A 22,690-nucleotide genomic window follows, 5' to 3' on the forward strand; every position below is an offset into this window, starting at 1 on the left:
TGAAGGTGTTTTTTAAATTTCGTCTGTCCCCACTGGATACAAACTGTACGATGGTAAACAGAATCTCTACTACCGCACAGTAAGCCTTCAGGCCTAAACATTGCAGTAACATGTCAAAATATGAGAAATGCTGCTTTAAATTTGTGCTGACCTCACAGAAAGCGAGAGCTTTTGGTTCAAAAGAGGAGGATTGAAGCACAGAGAAACGGAGCAATAGCAAATTACAAATTCTGGTGCCAATTCAAAAGACCCGCTGAGCCTGAACCCTGTCTTCTGAATTAAATGCATATTGCAACAGCTGATTATTTTAGTGGTGGAATAGCAGCAATAATGACCAAATAAATAATCTGTTTCCTATCATAGAAGACAAAGAAAAACAACACACCCTCACATTGGAGAAGCTGTAACTTATGAATATTTTGCCCTTTTGCTTGAAAAATATCTTAAACTATTGATTTTCGCAATTGTTGCACATTCATTTTGTAATCGTCGATAAATCGGCTGATCGTTTCTGCTCTAATTTATATCTAGCTGTATTAGATTACGCCTCGGATGCAAGGTAATTGCCACCTGGATTGTATTAATTTATTACCTTTTCATTGGTGAGGTTTTGTAATGCAGGAGCTCGTGTGGTGTTCGTATACAACAGTGAAAAGTCATTAGGAGCCGGTTAGAGTGGATGTCTGGGCATACAAAGCATGTGACTTTGGCTTTGGACTCTGGGGTTTGCATGTCCTCCCTTTCACAAAGTCAGCTTTGAATCTACAGTATTTAATCAAGACCTAACCTTTCCCGAAATTCAAATAAGTGCTAGATGGCAACCAAAGCGTTATCCCGGCTGCAGCATGTCTTCTACGAAACATGTTCATCAATGCAAATTAGTTTTACATTTACCAAATTGCCCTATTGATAGGAGGCACTGCTGCAAACCCAGAACGACTGGAGTCGAGCGTGTGAGAAAAGAGAAGGCGTGTGTGTGTGTGTGTGTGAGAGGACCAAGAATGAATGAATAGCAGATTCTGCTCTGACATTACTAAAGAAACAAACGTAAAAAGAAAATCAACAGGTTTAACTGAAGGCGGCGCGTTGTGCCTTGTGAGAAATGTTTCTACGACCAGAACACCCGAGTCGTAAAAATGCATGAATGAACTTGTCACTGCTGGAAGCATGAGGAATAAAAGAAGCAGTGGAGGATGGAGAGATATAAGAGAGAGGAAAGAGAAAGAAAGGACAGAGAAAGATCAAAGACAGAGGAATAAGAGAGGAGAAAAAAGAGAAAGCAGCAGAGAGAGAGGGCTGGATTGAATCCAACCTCCGATTCTTGTGAGAGGCGTCTAATCCCTCTCCATCAACGAAAAGCTCACTTGCTGCTAGTTTTCCACCCACGTTAACTCTCTCCTTCCACGCTCTCTGCTGGCACTCGTACTTTAAAAGCACATTAAATGTAATTGTCAGGATGCTTCGGCCTTTAACCCCTCTCTAAACTAACATGTTGTCATGTTGACACCATGTAAGTTTCAGAGGTCTCCACTTGTTCTCTGTGCATTGGAAAAAGCTCTCTCAGCAAAATGTACAGTATTGAAAATGTTTATGCAGATGAATGTAAATGTAAATGCACAGCTCCAGTAGCTTCTCCGCTCTCAACCAAATCGAGGTAGAGGTTTTACAGCAGATTTAATGAAGCTTTGCAGGGAGCTCAAGATAAAACAGAACCTGGCAAGATGAATTTTTCATCAGTTTCACTAGAAGGGAGTCGCCGGCTCAGAGGAATCCAACCGTTCTCTCTTAGTTTGGCTGCTCGGTTTTAGAATAGCGGAGGAAGGAGCTATTTTAATGGCCATGAACAGTGGGGTTTCCCAGGGTACCGTAGCTTTCCTCCACCAGAACTTTATTCCCACCAAGGTGGCTTCATTAACTGCAATCTGTTTCTTTTTTTGGTTCAAACTACAGTTGAATATTTAGCTTTGTAGCATTGTTTTAAAATTGGGTTGGTTTGTCATGCCCGGTTGTAAATAGAAAATGAACTCAGCCAGCATGTTTATCGAGTCTTCTGTGATCCTGTGTGATTTTGACAGCAGGGAGTCCAAACAAATCAGATTCCACTCCATGTAACCTTATCTTAGCATTTGAAAGGATTTCTCTGAAATCTTTACCTTAATTTACCGTCTGTGTTCACCCCGACTAAAAACGCATCACAAAAATCCCTTGATATGATCAGCCCAGACTGCACATTGTCCCTAATTGATTGTTTTATGCTTGACTTTCCTGCTGTCTGCCAGGTAACAAAATCCTTTTCTTTGTACTCATAAAATATGTATTTATTTTCCTGTAAATTATGCGAATACAGCTGACATGGAAGAGGACTGACACCTGCAAACCAACAGCATCAATTTGAATTTGCCAGTTCAAATCAATTCAAAGCAAAGGCATGTATCTTTTTTTATTTGAACACTACATCATAGCCACTGCTTGTACTGGTTTTGATTAGCTTGTGAGCTCTCTGTTCTGCAGAGATATACGAGAGTACATTCTAGAAATGGTAGAAAACATATCCTATAAACTGCTATCATGATAACCAGTTTTCACTTTGGCAAAGATAACCAAAACTTCAATAGAAACTTCTTGAACTGTTATACTTTCCCTCTACCAGTCCTACTGCTTTCATCTCAGTTCTTACAAACACCTTGTTCACCTTGAAGGACAACACTATACATCCCCTTTCAAGTAACTATCACTGTATGTTTAAAGGCTGATTGGACACTTTTCCCCTGAGGACAGTGTATAAAGGTGGCGAGAGAGGGGAGTGGTATGCAACAAATGTCCCAAGACCAGAATCGAAACCAGGATTTACAGTTACACGGCGGTTTTCACTATTTCCTGGCGTTTTCGAGACGATTAACTGATTAATGTGCATTTTTATTCTCCTGATTAAACGGTAATGAAAGCAATCGTTATTTGCAGCCCTTCAAAAATCACTAACAACTGAAATACAATGCAACATCCATAGTTACTGTATACTTTACCATAACCTTGTATTCAATTTGTTGAATAAAAATACACAACAAACAATGCCATGTGTGACTGGTAATCCCCCCAGCAGCCCCTCTGGGTGTCCATGGAGAAAAAGGCGATTAGTGCCATGGATTAAATGATTTGATAGAAGTGTTCAAGCCTACGCCTTTAGTGACGGAGTACAATAAACACACGTGTCTATCTAAGCATTGATTGTCTATAAGGATTTAGAACGATAGCATTTAGCGTCACTACCATCGACACCACAGTCGGTTCCTTAAGACAAATAGGAAACAGCAGCTATGCATGAATCTGCTTACATTTTTACAACAGCTGAAATCCAATCACTTCTCCACATGTGCATGAAGATTGATCAGGTGAACTACACCACAGCAGACTAATCCATGGAGAGACGCTTTATAGTATAGCTCTGTTTATATGACACACTCAGCCATACAACCAAAATTATATAAATATCACATTTATTTGTGTTATAAAAAGAAAATCATCACTGATATTTCCTCTAATAATGCTTTCTATAAAAATAATATATATATACTAATAATATAATAATAATTTCCATGTGGAAGGATAGATTTACACTAAAGAAAGAACATATTTCTTGTACATCTGCAGTAGTATAGCTGGTGTGAGGTCAAGTATGTTGTGTTTCCACTGCATGATGGTTCGTATGTCAGATCTACACCTCGCCACTCGCTCAATCCTTTCATCGGGAACCAAACAGTTTTTCTTTCGCCAATTGTACGGCATAGTTTTGTGGGCTGCCATTTTTTTACATCTGGGTCGATGTAATACAAACTTGTGGGTTTGTTCAGGGCATCCCATGTCACGCAACTGTCGATTCTCTGACCAATCAGTGGTCTGCAGTGTTTCAACTTAACCTTTTAGTGTCAGCTCAGCTCGCTTGGAACCTCGACCGAGGTGGTACCAAAAAAAGTCCCAGGTACTACCTGAAAGCTTTTGCTAATGGAAAACCAAAAAAGATCGAGGTCGAGTCGTGCTGTACAATGCAGTGAAATGCAGCAGTAGCGATGTTTGTTTTTCAGTGATGTTTGTTTTTGAATCTTTGAATTATTTAAATTGAATTCTCTTACAACTCAGCAGTCAGGGTTCTTTCTCATGACAGTCGTTTTTGCAGAGTGGGCTGGGAACAGGGATCTGCCTGTTATGAGACGCTCTGTGTTAGGACATCCTGTGGTTGTTATTGAAGCAGAGCTGTTGAGATGACTGACCTTTGTAAAGGCTGCGCTGAGGATCAAACTGCATAAACTATTCAGGAATATCATGTAACATACCGGCTATGAAAAGCTAATAACCTTGTCCATGTGGGAGATTAAAGCCCTTTTCTCACAAAACGGGTCCAACTGACAATGAAGCTTCCTGCTGGGGGGTGAGACAAGTGATGAGTGTTAAAGGGTGCACAAAGTGCTTTCCCACTATAGAACTGACAAGAAAATATATTTGTACTGAAGCTAAGTCTGAACCTTACTGCCAGTCATCATAACGACAAACGCATCCTCTGTTCCACTTCATGTCGACAGTAATGAGACTTTGACACTGATGCAATTTGCTTTTCAGTACGTGCTATATTTAAAACATCCACCAGGTGTATAGAAGACACTGGAATGGGAGGGCAGCAAATGTTGACAGAAGAGACAGAAAGAAAGTCAAAGACATGCTGATGTGACTTGCAGACGAGCACTACTTACTACTAGACACTGTTAATGCTGCTGGTGTCAGAATTGAAGCTTATTTTACATCCTCAGTTATTTTAAGTTGCTTGCATAAGAACATGAGCTTAAACAGCTGAAATGTAAAAGAAGGAAGAGACAGAAGGAAAGACTGCTGAAGGGGTAAAAAAGAAGATCTGGAACAGACTGAGACAGATGGACAAAGAAAAACAGAAGAGAGAAAGTGTTCACACTCTTCCTTTATGCCTCCCCATGACTCCAAGGCTCTGGTCAGATCGAACATTAACATGCGTCTTCATTTGCGTCGTAAGTGACCACTTGTGATGGGATCTATTCCCCGCTCGATATGTAAATAAACACATAAATCATTTCTGTTTGCATATTTAACATACATAATGAAAAGTTGTTTTTGTTGTTGTTGTGTTGGTTGTCTTCGCCAGGCAACTGCGGCGCACAGAGCTCCAGAAAGCTGGAGATAAGAGCAGGCGGGGGTCATATCTGCAAAGCACCGGAACAAACACGCCGAGACATAACCGACAGTATGATAATAACAACCAACACACAGGATTCACTCTTGGTGTGTTGCTGGTTTCCTGTGACTTGAGAAATACTTTGAAAATGGCAATATTTAAAAATACAGAAACGGCCAAAATACACAGAGCTAACGTCATGGACAAAGCTAGCGCCTGAGCTCTTACGTCTGCCTCTGCAGAGGACGTCAGCTGAATAGGCGTGTTGGGAGCTTTCACACCTGTGCTACGAGCTGTCCAGTTGTGATCAGATCACAAAAGATGCAGGTTACTACCAGGATTGAACAAAGCAGAGAGAGAAGTGGAAGGACAGAGAGGTGGATCTGTGTATAGATATGTAAATAGATGCATAGGTGGAAGTAGTTTGGTGGAAACTATGATGTTCATGATGTTCTAACTGGCTGTGCAGTATTTACAGACAGCAGTGTGGCTCAAACTGCTCAGGAAGAAGAAGGGGAAAAAAATTCCAATCAACTTGCTCTAAAAGCCACCAGCCGAATCAACAAAACTCTAATATTCCCCTTACTAAGCCCCGGCAGTTGTCTGTGACAACACCCGTTGCTAACAGGCTTATTATAAAAATAAATAAGTAAGTAAGTAAGTAAGCCTGGCCATGAGATACACTTCCACACCACAAAACTTCATTCAGCCGCGCTCTGCTTGTAAGGCGTACGGGCAACAAAGCAGACAGCCAGTTGGGGATTTTTCCTGAACAGAGAGATGCTGTTGCCAACTATGTGGATTCTCCCTCACAAAGTTATCCAAGGACGCACACGCACAAGCAGGCGAGAGCTTTATGTTAAGAATTAAATGCGGCAGGAGTTGTAACACTCATGCAGACAGGGGACTCTGCTTGGCTTCTCCGTCGCTTTAGCAGCAAACCAAAGCTTTGGTTGGTGCCGTGATTTAAATTATTTATTTGAGTTTATCATATAATACATTTGATTTAAAGCTGCTATAATCAATATGTTTTATAAAACAATGGATCATATGACTACAAGTGATCAGTTATCCCCTGCCTCCCTAAGCTCTACGGAGCGTTTTAGTGTCTTTCGACTCATGGTTTTGGTTTTACATCCTGCAACGTTACTGTTTTGGTTCAGTCTCACCGCTGTCATTAGCTGCGTTTCCAGATGCAGCAGGAAAAAGAAAATATTGTCAGCAGACAGACAAAGTCAGGGACTAGCCGGTGAACATAGTGGAACATATAGCAACTAAAAAGCCAAATATTTCCCTCAGGAGTTTGTGGAAGGAGACTGAATATTGAATTTACATTCATTAGGTAGACAGAAAAACAACCCTAAATTATTATGTTGCTCCACATCTGTTGGCTCTGTATGTAGGCAACTATTTGCTACCTAGTTCACTATATGAACTTAAATGTTGTGTTTACAGCTGGCTGCCCCCGAGTCAATGATGTTAGGGTTAACATATGTGTTGTTGCTGACTGACACTAACACTGTATTCATTGTGCCTATAGCAAAGCATACTTTTCCTAGTATATTTAACACTAAAGGTCAGGCAGGTCTTGCTAGCAACACTGGTTTGATTGGTGAAGGAAACCAAGCGAAGTACCACCTACACTGTTAAACGGTACAAAATCACTACAGCAGTTACAGCTCAGCAACCAAGATGAAGGTCTGATGAAACTTCTTCCACTTTAAAAACTGTATCATGCCAATATGTTTAGCTGTTGAGTCGTTTTGGTACCCAGGATGCCTTTTTACACCTCCCTGGAGGTGTCGTCGGGCCTCAGGCTGTGATCAGACACGAGGCTTTTATCGAGATGTCGATGTCTTGTAACGGAAGGAGCTAAAAGCATGCGAGGGACATTTCTTCTTATTTAGTTACTTTATTGATAAAGTTGGATTTCTTTTTTGTGTTTACTAGAAAAGCCTAGAGAGCAAATCAAGTGAGCAGAGTGGTATTATCAATATGTGAATGATCAAGTTAGTTATGTATTTCTGTGACGTTATTAGACAAGAGCAGGAGCAGGAATAGGGAGGAGATAGCAGGGTGAGGAACCATCATATGAAGGAAGGCGTGGAACAGGATGATACCAGATAAATGATTCTGGGAGGGAGTTAGAAATTGTATATAACTGATGATTTTCATGTTGTATTTCAGTTGCTCTGCAGATCAACTCCTTGTAAAGTGTTTGATCTACAGTAAACCCATCATATCGAACTCTGAAGTCTCTTTTTGAGTTATTTCTATTTTATTGAAGCTGTTCGGTAGTGAATCTGAAACCATCTGGCCCAGTTGAAGGTTTATTATACGACATCATATCTTAACATCTGTTATATCATGTGCATCACATGTCACGTTAACATACTTTGAAGACGTATCCCTCGTACTTCGCCCAAAATGCATTGTATCCAAATCACACGGTACAAGGTAGTCCGGGTGAGATGTGTACTCGTTAAATTACTGACGAGAGCAGCTTGATTTTAAAAAGTGAGCTGTGTGATTGTCGCCTAAATCAAAGTACCACATCCTACAGGCGCACGCTGCCTCCCACTTCCAGATAAATCTGAGAGGAAGTGACAAGATTAACAGGATATGAAAACACAAATGTATATTTGTGTAAAGTAAGGGATTGTTTTGCTTTGTGTTTGCTCACAACCCTTTGACTTATGAAACATATCTCAAGTAGACGTTGCTTGATTTTAAGGGGTCAAAAACCAAGTGCAGGTGTAGATAATTGTTAAAAAGCATATTTATGATATGTATTAATGATGTAGTGGAAACATTACATTTAGGTAATCTATGGCTCATAGCTGGTGATCCATATGAGGCTCTCAAGCTGCTTATAACCTGAGATTGCAGTTTAATTTGTACATTTACGAACGGATGTTGTGTAGACTGGCCCTCTTTATTTAGTTCATTTATTGATGAAGTTGATTTGATAAAACCAAGATTCATTTTTCACACAAACACAAAAAAGACGCAGTTATGAACCGAACCGTGGTTCAGAAATCGAGGTCTGAACCACGTGTGGAGAATCGTTACCCCTTTACTGAACTCTTTTGTGGGTTTTCCTCCACTTAATTTGTGGTCGCATCAGATCCTGTTTTGGTAAATGTCCTCCAGTGCCCATGTTAGTGACTTGACATTTAACTGAAAGGTTTCTGATAAAGGACAACAGGTGTGTGTGTGTGTGTGTGTGTCTCCCCCCTGACTGTTCGTATCAGAGCTGACTTCTCATGAGCGTGGTGTAAAAACACCTCCGCACAAAGTAAACACTCTGTTACCATAGAATCTGTAACTATGGAGAGAGAATCAGGCTCAGCTTTACAAAACCAACAGAGAGAAGTACGCACGCACACACACACACACACACACACACACACACACACACACACACACACACACACACACACACACACACACACTTACAAAGTGGAAAGGTATTTCATTTAAAACTGCTAATCTTTTACGTTAATGACTTGGTAACAATGCTCCCGCCAGTGACATTGCAGGATTAAACTGAATTGAGAGGTTGCGAGGGAGCGTGTGCCTCCTCCTTCTGGGATCCATGACAGTGTAACTAATAAGAAAAGGTATTAGTTGGTCTTAACCTGCCATGAGAGAGTTATTCCTCACATTTCAATTAAAAAATAATATCTCTGTGGTTTTATTCTCAGCCTTTTGTTAGATATTTATGTTAATATATCAAAGAAGACTCATTTTCCATCTGCATAAATACAGTAAATGTATTTATGTGGGAGTATGATGAGACCTTTGCAAACAGCTGAGTCTCTTGGCTACATATACAGCTGGAGACCCACACTCCACTTAACTCTGTTTCCACACAGGAGCCAGATGAGCACATGAGTAAGACACGCACATAGAAAAACATCAACATGCCTCATCTGCTTACATGCACCAATACATGCATGTTGTTGCACAGTCAATACAATCCAGTCTGCACATTTAGTATGTTAATAAACTTGACAGCCTCCCCTCAAGTGGAAGTCACATTGATGGGTAGAAATGCATGACAGAGGGAGATGTAGACACAAACACACAGATAAAAATAAATCTGGATGACATGACAACAGACACTATTAAAGATTGTTATATTGCACAGGGACTTCAATCTGTATTCTTGTCCACTGACTTGGAGAAATGGTAATATGAATCCTGTTTACCCGGGCTGTGAATGATAAACATAAAGTACACTAAAATGCCTGCAGAGATGCATACAGTATAGTTTACTGTGTGTCATACGGTGTATTTCTCAGCCGCCAATGAGATGATTAGTATTCTGCAGATGGTTGTCTAACAGTTCCGTAAAAAGCTTAATCTGTTCAATTTATGGAGGTAAAATTGTATCTACATTGACATTTTTCTGTTCTGTTTTAGGCTTCAGGCGACTCGGTGCTGATTTGACAATGATTGGACAATCTTTTACATCTTGAACATTGAGACATCCTGGTTTTCAAGGTAAATTGCTTCCTCTGTTCTATGCTACAGTATGCATCTTGACATAACCTACCATAGTGTATCTTTATCTCTAAGAGCTCAGCGCTATGCTTAAGTTATTCCATGGGCTGCATTAAATGAACCAATAGGCATCCTAAGCCTGGTTCAGACTACACAATATCAGCCTGATTATAGTCTGACCCCGCCGTCTTAGGGTGTCTGCTCGGATCGGGAACGACTTCCCGACAGAAAGAGGAGCATGCTAGAGCTCAGAGCGCTCTTCAACTATAAACATGGCGAGGCAGAAGAAGAATTATGTGAAAGATAAAGTTGTTGTTGGTGCTTTGGTGGAACTGTGAAACAGAGGACATTTTTTATGCTTCTCTGAACACAAGGCCGCATCAATCACATCGCTATTGTTTGTTTACATTCTTGTTCCTGGATGTCGGTCCCTATCCCCCCTTCATGACATCATGCGTGGAAAGACAGCAAAGCTTTGACTGGTCGTGTAGTCTGTCATGTCTCTCGGCCAAGTCACAGCTCCCACACGAAGAGTTTATGAACCCGGCATAAGTTGCAGTTCTGCTGCTCTTCAAATGTCACATATAAGGTTGCATTAGGATCTCAATATGTTTCAAACAAAGTGCTTGTCGGACCAACAAACCGCGTCAGAAACCCCGTCACACCACAGGTTTAGGATGTTGAAATTTAGGGGGGCTGCATTAAACAATTATTTGAAGCTTTTATGAAACCGACAATCTAACATTCACATCACACTGAGCCCTCGACTTTCTTACAACAGTATGAGCCGCATGGAATGAACAGTTTGGCTGGATTCTTTAGAAACTCAAAACTAATTCAGTGTGTATTGAAGTACTTCCTGAATGATTGAGACAAATCAATGCAGACATATTTCTGTGCAGTTTGGTGAGTTCATTTTATTTTGATGTGAGCTGCTCAATGTCTAGTACTTTTAAAGAAGTCAGAAATCCAGAAAATCAAAGCTTTTTTGAAGCCATAACGTTTGAACCAAACATTCTCACAATTCTTAAAACATTTATTTTTAAATCGTGATCTTCTGGCTACAAACTTTCTACTTTTATAGGCGTTATGAGAAGTTATGAAAGGCCAAGGACAAAAGGCCAAGCAGTCTGGTCATGTTGACTGCTGGACAGACAGCCAAGAGGATTGGCTCTGCAGTCTGACCCAGGTAAACGACGTCCCGGATTACCATCAGATAATCAAGGCTGAAGCCAGGCTGCAAAGGTGACAATGACGGACAGGAACAGTGACCTGCAGACCAATCCGAGGAGACAATCGGAAATCTACCATCCGACAGGTAACATGAGAAAAGGAGACGTGCTATTAAATTGTCTGTGGCAGAACTTCCTCAGAGGACCGAACAAAAAACCCCATTCATGCTCATTTTAGCCACGACGTTATCAGACATACTTGCATCGTGCATAAAACAGAGAAGCCTTCTTGTCTTTCATGTTCCAGCCACATGTAGGCAGCCAGTCACTGGTCCTGATCCTGCACACTCGTTCACTCTCCCTCCCAGTAAACAACAATTAACAGTAGGTCAAGTTAAGATAAATGAATTAAGGGCACATTGAGTACTGCTGCACCTAGTGTTAGGTTTTGATCCCATTAAATTAAGGAGGAGTATCAGTGCTGAACGAGTACACGAGGGCTTATTTTCATTATCGATGAATCTGCGGTTATTAATCGCTTGGTCTGTAAAATGTCAGAAGATAGTGAAAAATGTCTTTAAATGTTTTGTTTTGTCAATTAAAAAACCCAAATATATTCAGTTTAATTTAATATACAACAAAACAAAAACCTCAAATAGTTGCAGATTACTTCTTCTGCAGATAAACTCATCGTCGCAGCTCGAGAGCACGGAGAAGTATCTGTACTAAAAAGCAGAACTGGTATTGATAAAATCCTACCAATGCTCGTCCTTATGTATGTGGTCAACCACGGCTGGTGTGGAATAAACTTAATGCTGCACTTGACACACCGCTAGTCATTCAGCGCTACATTACAGGCCCAAAAAGTGACACAGCCTTGTTCCTGTGACACATCCCACTCAGGGGAACTGTCTCTGCACCGCTGAGTGAAGGCTACAAGCATCTTGTGAAAAGGTGTGACGAGTGGCATCGAGGCTAAACGGCACGTTGGAAGAGCAAGGCCGTTTGGAGTAGTCATCTCCGGCGTTGGCAGGTTGACCCCTTACCGCCACACACATCTGCAATTACAACTTAGCATTTCCCCAGTGTCGACTTGTAGCACCGGGCACCACTGCACCCACCAATGAAGCGGAACAAGGGGACAGAGAATGCATGGCTTGCCATCCATTCAGCAGGACTGAACCGCTCGCTTTGCCTCGCCTCTCCTGCTTGGCTACCCAGGCCTGACCCAAATATGACGTCCCTGAATGAGACACGGCTTTAGCAGCACCCGGGGAAGTGTCAGCTCTTACTCCAACACACTCCCTCTATTTATTTCTTTTTCCTTTCCTCTTTTAAATAAGCTCATCTCTTCGCAGCCTTTCTGGCTCCAGTGATCTTTTGATTTTCGTTTCTACCTGTGCTTTCACTGCGTCTGGCTTTGCCACATTTCTCACCTGCTCTGTCAGATAGCTGGGAGCTTAAGCTAATGGTGACATTATAATATTACCTTGAAATGTCTCAAACTTTCAACAATCTTAATGCCATAGCTCTTATCTCCCCTCACTTAGTCTGCTGATATGCCTGCCCCTGGTGAAGCAGGCTGTCTAAATGAGGTGCGTCACTTTCCTCTCAGACTCCAGGAGCAGCTTGTTCAGTCTATTGATCGGCTTCTTCCCCTTTTATACTGCAAAACACACTTCAGCACTGAGACTCAATAACACAGTGAATGGCCTTTTACTGTGAAGTGTGTCAGGTAAAAAAACCCCTGCTTGTCTCCTTCTCCTCGATCTTTAATTTGTTTAAAGATGTTTGTTTTTTTAAGTCTTTCATTAGTTGAAGGTGAGGGAAACATTTTCATTTTGGAGCTGCTGGTTGCTGGAGAGGATTAAACTGTCCACCATCTTAACTTTCCACTGAGCTTTTTGCATCAGCTGTTTAGCAGATGCATTTTTTTTTTTAGCTGTCTCCTCCACTAAATACATTTCTTTAAGCACATGCATGTGTCATTTCAATTTGGTGACATAGTGCCCATTTTAGGAAATGATAGTGTGTCATCAGGTGGTCCTGGAATTGTTAGTTGTTTGAAATGTGTGTTTGTGGATTTGTCACATATTTAAATGACTGAATAATCAGCATTGAAGCATTTTATTTACAACTGGCCTCCTCGTCTCGCTGGCTGAGCCTTCAGAAAGACTAATCCCAGATTTGTGGATCCATTTCAGGAGTAACAACATGAAGCTAAAGGCTATTTTGATATCTTTTCACAGGACTGGAGCTGCAGGCAAGGAATTAAATGTTTCTTTTTTGTGTTCTGATTATGCAGAGTGATCTTCTCCAACAAAGCTGGGGCAGCGGCAGCTTAGATGTAAAAGAAGCCGGTGTGTGAGGAGAGCATTTAGCAGTTTGTACCTTTAACCTGCTAGAAGACCTTGAGTGGAAATAAAAAAACACATTTCTCTCCTTTAACATCGAGCAGCCTCAATGCACATTAATGTCACATTCATTCTAAAACACAATATTGCAGAAATGTAAAAGATTATGTTCGTCCATCACAAAAGGTTTATTTAAACAGAGATGAACATGCTAGTGTTTGACGCATGAAAAGGTCAATGAACAGCGATGTGGCTGCAAATAATGATTATTTTCTCTATTCATCTGATCAAGTTATTTTAAGTGTTTTGACAATATAATAAAATATAACTATATGTCAGAAATAGTGAAAAATAGCCCAATTTTCCTCGAGCCCGAGGACATCATATTCCATTTTCTGTTAGCACCACACTAAAATACAAAACATATTAAATTCACAATGATATAAAACAAAGAAAAGGATCCAATTGTCACATTTGCGAAGCTGGAATTCTTTCAAAATAGCTGTTGATGATTATCTGCTGATGGACTAACTGATTAAATTGGGCTTCATGAGTCAAATAAACAGACAGAGGGGAAAAGAGAGACCGCAGGAAAACAACTAAAACGATGGTAAAACATCATTTGGAGCCATGAAAAGGAACAAAAGAAAGAAACTTGTGGAGAGTTCGAATGATGACATAATAAGTCAAACATGAGATTTACTCATTTCAAATTAGGATACAATAAGTCAGAGGTTTGAATCACCATCTTATCTCAAGTTTCACTATGAGTAATGTTTTTAACATGCATCTATTTCTTATCCTGGTTGAAATGCGCCTCCACAGTTTTGATTTCAGATGTCAGAGGTCGAGCTGCCACACGGGAACACTATGTTCCTCGCCATCTACAGTTAACTTCTGTACAGTCAATGCAACAGGGTCACAATTGCCTGCACCGTGTAATCCTCCTGCAGAAATCCATTTTACTTGCAGTGCACGGCACTCTTTATCTGCAGTCGAGTTTCATGAAATTTCATGCAGACGTTATTTTTCAATCTTCAACTAGACGTTGTTTGATTTACTTGTTGAGGTCTCCGCCAACAGTGTGATTGTGTGTAACTGTTTCGATGATGAGCGTTGGACCATTAAGCCAGCATTTCTTGGATAAAGATTCATATTTTATTCAGCGTACCTCACAGATATGTACCTAAAATATTTCCCAAATTTGTGTCAGTTCTGCACGTATTATTCACCTGCCTCCTTACCTCTGTGATGAGTGACACATTGCCTCTGGTAATCAGCTGGCATTATGTTGTAGGCCAGCAAGGCTGTGCCTGTTAGTATCCTGAAGCATCCAGGTGCCAACGGCCATCACTGTCAGTGCAATGACATGACTGCATGTGACAGGGGAACCATATACATCACTTTCTGTCGTGCAGATGTTACTACAGTTTGACTGGGTCGGGCACAGGATCTTGCAAAACTCGAAATCTGTTGATTTATAAAAGGATGTTTTTCTTAGACTTAAAAAATAATCATATATTATAAATGCGTGTCATTTGTTTATAGCGTATGTTCAGGATAATAATAATAATAATGTCTGTTTGGTTTGATGGTTAGATAATTAGATGGCATCATATTAACTGGCCTGTTGTGCTTCACTGAATCCTCTCATGATCACATTTGATCTGGTTTAGTCACAGATTAAATGAAGCTGATTAAAGTTTAAAATATTGAAGACATGTCTGTGCTGTTTGCCTCCGGGCAGCTATCGAATCCTACAGAATAATGAAAAGGTTGATTTGTGGACATCCGATAGGCATAGTCATGTTTCCACCACCGTTTTTGAGCCAACATTTGAGACATGATGGAGTCTAAAGTAAAATCTAAATTGATTTTGATAATTAATGTGATGAATAATGTGTTGGCCACGTTTAGCCTGTTTGAAGACAGAAACATGAATATGATGATAATGTTGTTCCATAACCACTAATCGATTATTCGACTAATCGTTGCAGCTTTTCTTCTTATATCATGTGTTGATGTGTTGCAGTTAAAGCTTAATTTATGGTCTGTAAACCTCAAGAACATATTCGTTTTTCTAATGCTCAATAATATAAATGATTGAGTTACTGACGCTGGTGTGGAGGTCAGGTCAGGATTGTGGCTCTCTGTTACCACCATTATAACTTGTAAAATACTACCTCAAAGGAAAAACAGTTATAGAGTTTCTCTTTGTCCCCTTGTGTTCCCCCCCCCCCCCCCCAGAGAGCTCTTGTATCAGCACTGTTAGTCTACTTAAACTGCCAATGCCATCTGCGACGAGCTGTCCGCAGACTGCTCTCTGCCCAACAAAATGCGAGTAGTTCTATATGCACAGTTGAAATTGGCCCGACCTTTTAACCCTCATGCTTAAAGCATCTGAGCTCCCTCTGCACCAACAAGAACATCCTACTCAGCAGGACATGCACACATACTCGTAGGCCGGCACCATTTTATCTGGTCACCTTCGCACTAAGGTGATCTGGGCTGTGATGTACTCGACTCTCAACTATTTTCATCTATTTTTTTATTGCAATACTGAATAATTAGGTCTTTGGTAATGACGAACAATAGAACAAGCAGACACCAGCTCATCATTTCAGCACATGTTTCTGCAAGTCATTGGCATCCACTTGTTTTTTGATTTTATGAACAGAGAAATGATTCAGATCTGCTAAACATTATGATTGCAAATGTAAGCCCTACTGGGGATCATCACAGCATCCAATGGTAATCTCCACAGATGTGCTGAAGAAATCCCTAATTAGGAAAATGTTTGCAACTGGCTGAAAAATAATGAGTCATGATTTAATTTCCCTCTTTCATCAACACTCCCAACGTACAGATGTCCTCATCCTCCACAGAGATGGTAAAGTGCCGGGTCGGCAACAAACTCAGTGTGTTGCTCAAGGACACTTGAGCAGAGCAGATGCTTGCTGTCATGGGGCTCGAGCTCCGACCTTCCAGTTGAAGGACACTCTCTTTAATCACTTTACCGTCGTACTGTAGTGTAACAGAGCCTGCAGCATTAATCAGTCATCTGACCGACGGGCTCACCCAACTCGTTATCCATCACCAGGACTTTTATTCTGGCTTTTTGGTGCAGTCAAAGTGAGCCCTGGAGAGTTAAAGCCTTCCCCTCACCTACATGGAAAGTTCTCTTATTGGAACATGTAACCAAGTTTTTATTTAAAGAGGACCAGACTCCAGAAACAGATTCATTCGGAAGTAGTTTTTTCTTTACAATTAGTTCTTGACATTCATCACTTGAGCTGTAAAATGCTAAAAGGCACTGTGTGCAGTCTAATCCACTGACAGTGATTTGCCATGCTTGGAATTTGGTTCTTGTTTAGTTTAATGGGCTTTAATGATGTTAAGAGGCTTTCGGAATAGATTATAAGCACAATTATGATATCATGTTTCATAATTAGTGTAATTGTTTTGGACTCTTTAATACACACGAGTTTTAGGTCGAACGAGCCATTCTGGGGTTTACTTAGTGGCCACAAGTTGAGCTCTTAAGTATTAAGTTAATTAGGCTCTCCCCTTCACTTCTATTGGAGCCAGAACAACGCATCAATTCAAGCATGTGTTAACGGATTCACTGCAATCTCCAGGTGACTCAAGTCAGTGTTCACCTTTGTTCCTCTTTGACTGAGTGGATGTGCTCAGTCGGCCAATAAAACACACACACACACACACACACACACACACACACACACACACACACACACACACACACACACACACACACACACACACACACACACTGCTGCAGCAGCTGTGCTTGTAAATGGAGAAGTTATTATTTTAGTGCCTTTTATCCCCAAATCGAGTACTTTATGAAGCTACCAGACAACAAACTGGAGTGGTGTGTGCGTGTGCGTGTGTGTCTGCACAATTACTAACACCTGACAATTGTATTGCTAATTTCTTCTCTGCTCTGCAATCAGCTGATGTGCTCTTCAGCATCATCTCTCTCTGTCGCTCAAACAATACTCTGCTCTTCAGCATCAAAGCTTGTTTGTGGCATCTCGTCATTTTCCATCTACTTTTGTTAGCGCTGTGTGACGGGGGCGTACACCTTTGTGACTTTCAGCTTTTTACTACGGTCTTAGTCAAGTGTCATGTTTGTGATACGTTTCATATTATATCACATTTGATTTGAATAAGGTTTAATAAAAAACGTTTAGAGATTTTGGATCGTATTTGTTACATTTTTAGGAGACATTTTGAACATGCATGAATATAACCATATAACATCAAACACGAGTTTAACACTACAATTTGTAAAATCAAACAAACATGCTTGTTTGCTGGGAACCACTGATTTACACTATTTCACTGAGATCCATCTCTCTGGCAGGAACAGTTGCACACATTCACACCTGGAAGCCGCCCAGTACAACCACAGTCTGATCTGCAGGCCACTGAGCAGCTGCTGGTGCTGCTGTTTCACTTTCAGTCTGGCTTCTGTGGCTGTCGCAGGACTGTAAGAAGTCAGTCTAATCGTTTCATTTGGACAAAATGAAGTGATTGGACAGCCAACCGGCCTGTCTGCTCAACTCTCTCTGTAGATTTAGTGACTTTTGGAGCTAGTGCTGGTGCTACTGTCGTCTGTTAGCATTAACCTTAAATGATATTGTGTGTGTATATTTAGCAACATAAGGCTTGCTACATGTTAAACCTGAGCAAACATTACGCTGTTTTCAACCATTTAGGAAGAGAAGTTTAAGGAAGTTTGACCCTCGCCGTTGAGATTTATCAGTATTTAACCTTAGAGCCTCTTTCTTTGTCGATATTTCTTCCTCAGAACATAAGACATTAAACCACAATGTCTTCTACTTTATAATTCCAGTAAATCTCTGATGCGCATCACGAAGAGCTTCGATCTCTGCTTTGTCCTTGGATAGAAATCTTTTGAAGTTTTCCTCTTCAGTTTCTTTCATGTTTTTGAGTCCTTCACTGAACCCCAAAGTCCCTTTATGCCTCAGCGCTGTGGAAGAAACCCACTCTGGTCTCTCTTTTGATGAGTGTTAAAGAACAAACATGGCCTGAGATTGTATAACCTGAGCTATTTTAACCGCACAGGTGCAGCGAGACATATTTAAGCCAGCGAGGTGAAATAAAACACGCCGGCCACGATAGCTGCCGGTGGGTTTTCCTGGCAACTGTTGCTTGCCTTGAGTCAATGCCAGACTTTCACCAGGCCTCTGTTATCTGTCGGTGTGGTTTCTTGAGGAGAGGGAATTCAGACACTAATGAGAAAACGTATCCAACAGGGATCTGCTGCATGACGGTTGCTGGCATCAGCTCCCAAGCCGCGCTCACCCACAGGCTTGAAATGATACTATTCTAAGTGCAGAAGGAGCGTAATGCACCTCTATTCTCAAGTGATGGGTGACTTACACCTAGATTCATTACAATTAAATGTACTGTTTTTATTTAGAGATGAATCGATTGCAATTTTCTTGGCCAAAGTCTGATCTGCAGATTTGGATTTTCTTCGTACAAATTCAATTGTGTGTTTATAATAAAACATTTACTGTTAAATAACTTCTCCAAACATGTGCCACGTCGCATGAACTTTGTTGTCAAAACCTTGTTTTTAAGGTTGTTCCTTCGTGGCTTATTTTGGACAGAAATTGGCTCGTTACTGTCGGTGCCGCGGTGTGCGTGATGTTAAACCATCACGCGCATCGTGTGTATATTTGACTGGCAAACAAAATCGTACATATGAGGCCAGTTTCGACCTGTGGCCTATCGATCGCTGCATCTTTATTTTTCTTTGTGTTTATGGAGAGCAGTGGATGAAGAATTTAAATGTGTGTCCACCTATCGTCAAGTGTCCTGCTGCAACACTAACAACTCCCTCCCTGTAAATCCAACTGGACGGATCCAAATCTAAACTCCATCTTTTGATGTGAAATAATTGGGACAAACCTGATGTAGCCTGAGAGAGAACAGAAACAACTTCCTTTAGTATGAAAGGTGCCAGTAAAGTTATATATTTAATGTCTGAAAACAGCCTATAATCCAGCACATCAGCCTGTGTATTGACATGTAGCAGTGGTGTGTGTGTGTGTGTGTGTGTGTGTGTGGGTGAGTGTGAGGGAGGGAGGTGAGGCTTCCACACTGCAGAGAAAAGGCCGTTGAAAACTGTAAAAGAGAATATGTCACCGTTCATTTGCTTCGTGTGGGTGTCGCTGATAGACGTGTGTTGCTTCTTTGCTAATAACACCTCCTACGAGCCGGTTTGATGCAGAGAATGAACGCGTCAGTCGAGTCGACTGCATCAAACATGAGATTATAAAGACGTTTCACAATGTAACATGTCACGCGGTGATTGTGGAAGATGGGATGATGGGGTGTCGCTAATTACACAGTCGTTTCTAGGGTAAGACCAAGAAATCAGGCCGAATATACTGACGGGAACAATATCTCCCTTTTACCTTGAGTGTGAGTATTCGTCAAGGTGGTTTTGAGATATTGATGCTGTTACTGAACATGAGCTTTTGTTTGTGGTGCTTGAAAAGTCTTTATATTTGGACAAAACAATTCCAACTCCAGCTCCACTTACGTTACTGACCAGATGTTCAGATGCTCAGCTGTCATGGACATGCAAGCTCTGTATCTTTGATGGTTTTGTCCATCGCACTTAAAGACCTCTTGTCAGAGTTTATTCTTGTGTATTTGTGGCACTTAAAGCCTTTATTATAAACAGTAGCTGCAACAACTTGAACCGGGAACATTGTGGTTCATGTTCAGCCTTCTAAGCCCTGAACCTCAGGGTGCCTCATTACGGTTCATAGTTTCACGCAGTAATCCCAATTTAATGAACATTTACTGGCATTTAATGGAGTTTTTAAGTCAGTGGACTTCGGATAGTTTTTCAGACTAAACGATCCTCGCACTAAAATCACAATAATCCAGATGTCATTGTGAACAACTGTCTGTCTCTACACAAAAAAGAGGATCTGCTCACAGTGAGATTGTATTTTTTCACTATACTTCGAAAGTGATGTTGCTGTTGAGTCCAAACGCCATTTTTTGACAAAGTGTCCCTTTGAATAACAACTGACTACAGCCTGATGAACAGCACTTGTTAAGAAGGACTATTTTTGCCATTTTTTTCCTCGAGGATTCAGTGAATCATTCTTTAAATGTCTGCTGGAAGAAGGCTAACGCTGCAGTTCACCACAGGCTGAAGTGAAGAGACACCCACATCCACCCAGCCTACTCAGAGCTCCACTCTGACATGTGCACCACCTCCAGACACAAACCACTGGAGTGGAAACTATTTGCACATCCTTTTCTTCACTTGTCTTATAGATTTTAATGTAACTCCTTATTTATGTTTCCCAACAAACGGTTGAGCGCAGAGCGACTTCCCGTAACATGTTGTTATAGAAATGACAAGCTCTGCAAGTCCCAGAGGTTTGCTGCAAACCAGACCTGACAGATCTCTGCAGTTATCCTGCTAAATATCCACGCATGCACTGCTGCTATTAATAAGCAGTTGGCCTTTGCCTACGCCATTCTGATAAACCCAAAATTAATAATGAATTAAGCTCTGCGGCTTTCTAATCAGATGACTACAAACTACAGACATGCAAAAACGTCTGTCTGCTGAACTATTGTGTTGAACCAACTACCTCCACTTGATTTCCTGCATCATTTGGCAGGTGCAGCATGATTGAATTCACTCCACTGGGTAGTGGTCTGCTCGGTAGGATTAGGCCACGAGCCCCTGAGTGCTGGTGACAAACTGGAAGCTAAAAGGCCAACAACATATGGTGCAGGGCTTTATGGGATTACCCAATTAACAAGGTGACTCAGAGAGCTGCTAATCTGCGAAATGTTCTGACAGAGTATGGACACAGACTGCGATGCATGGAGGGCAGCCACATCTTTTGAGCATCCTCGACCCAATTAAACACACACACCTCATGTGTGTATGGTTAAGCAGTCAGCTCTAATTGTGTTAAATGTAGAGGCCACGCGCTCTGAGGCTTTCTGGGTGTCTGGGACAAACATTCACTCACCCAGAATTTGTGCGTAAACCGGCCACTGAGCACGTGACGCTGTCAGCAAGAGGTTCATTAATTGTAATTATCCTGACATAAAGTGCCCCGCGGGCACAAACACCACCTTCATGTGCGCTGTCAGCTCTGCGCGCAGATCAAAACGCGCGCGGCATGAAGCGACGTGACGCACAAATGGGAGACAAATCCGCGAGTGGACACATTTTCACACTGAAGACAAACCCGATTTCATCAGTTAAAACTGGGCTGTTGGTTCACAATCTTCCACGAGAACTCATTTAAAACATATGTGCACGCGGAGGTTTGGCGCAGTGGAAAGTGACAACTGGGTGGAGAGTTAGTAACAATGTCGATTTGAGATACAGCTGATCTTGGGTTCGTAATGTTCCCGAAACCAACCAACATGATGCACTCTGAAATGTATCAGTGGCACATACTATATAGATGTAGATAATAGTCTGTAACAGTTTGTATAATCACAAGTTAATGCAGTTAGACCCTTTTAATGTTTCCAAAAGTGACTTCACGTCGCGTTCGGCAGCAGGGTTTCATGTCTGCTGCCCTGTGAGATGAGGATGCTTACCTTGTGGGAAAGCGTTGGGTTGCACGACATATAAAAAAGCGTGCACCATGTGGAACAGGATCCCTATCGGTCCCGGTTCGTAATGGGCCAGAGTCTCGTAAACTCCCGCAGGCACATAACCGAAATCCAACTTTCCCGGGGGTGGAAGTCTGCGCGGCTCCGTCTCTTGTTGGAGTTCGCCGGACGCCAAAAACACCCACAGCAGCAGCAGGATCCCGGTCTTCCACATCGTGCTGAGATATCAAACCTCGACTGTCCGTCAAACTGGGGTCAGATACCCGGGCTGTAAGCCGGAGGATGAGTGCTTGGATTCTTATCTTCCCTATCAAATGGGAAGGGGCGAGAGTAAAAAGTGTCCGGATGGATGGCCCGCAGCTTTTTAAGTCCTGCTGCCCGCGGAGAGACTCGTTGTGAGCATTGTTCCCCGCGGTCTGACGGACGGACGCTATCCGGGTGATCTTCTCCCGTCTGCGGTCTCTGCGATGCGTTCACTCCCCCGGAGATGAGCGCGCCTGTCGTTTCCACTCCAGCATCTTTGCGCACGGAGCTGGGTCGCGGGAGCGGGCGGGGGGTGCGCGCCTCCGTCACTTCTGTACGGGGAGGAGGAGGGGGAGGGCTGGTCCGGGGGAGAGTGCTCCTCCTGTTGGGGAGAGGAGGATGGAGCTCCGAGGATAGAAACATGTTGTGTTTATTATCCAATAGAAATATTTAAGGAAAACATGCAGCGGTGGAATAAGTGCACTTACTGAACTACTGGCCAATAATGATGAACCGTGTTGCTAAGTATATTTACTCAAGTACTCAAGTACCAT

General features: G+C 41.7%; 1 protein-coding gene and 1 long non-coding RNA gene across 27 annotated transcripts in view; one reads left to right on the plus strand and one right to left on the minus strand.

The window, feature by feature from the left end:
* The window catches only part of prom1a (prominin 1a), a 68,746-nt gene extending 46,370 nt beyond the window's left edge, over window positions 1-22,376 (minus strand). For 22 of the 26 annotated variants that reach the window (XM_029441370.1, XM_029441371.1, XM_029441366.1 and 19 more), the window contains exon 1: window positions 21,879-22,376. In XM_029441370.1, coding sequence (XP_029297230.1) covers window positions 21,879-22,107 — 229 coding nt within the window. In that variant the 5' untranslated portion in view covers window positions 22,108-22,376. The remainder of the gene's footprint in view (window positions 1-21,878) is intronic. The other 4 variants (XM_029441374.1, XM_029441368.1, XM_029441364.1 and 1 more) reach the window with 1 other exon arrangement.
* LOC115014488 (uncharacterized) overlaps window positions 1-22,690 on the plus strand; it is a 55,299-nt gene that overhangs the window by 31,114 nt on the left and 1,495 nt on the right. Inside the window, exon 4 of the long non-coding RNA XR_003832916.1 lies at window positions 9,623-9,703. This is a non-coding gene — a long non-coding RNA (uncharacterized LOC115014488). The remainder of the gene's footprint in view (window positions 1-9,622; window positions 9,704-22,690) is intronic.

The sequence above is a fragment of the Cottoperca gobio genome, chromosome 10 (genome assembly GCF_900634415.1).
Source record: "Cottoperca gobio chromosome 10, fCotGob3.1, whole genome shotgun sequence".
NCBI lineage: Eukaryota > Metazoa > Chordata > Actinopteri > Perciformes > Bovichtidae > Cottoperca > Cottoperca gobio.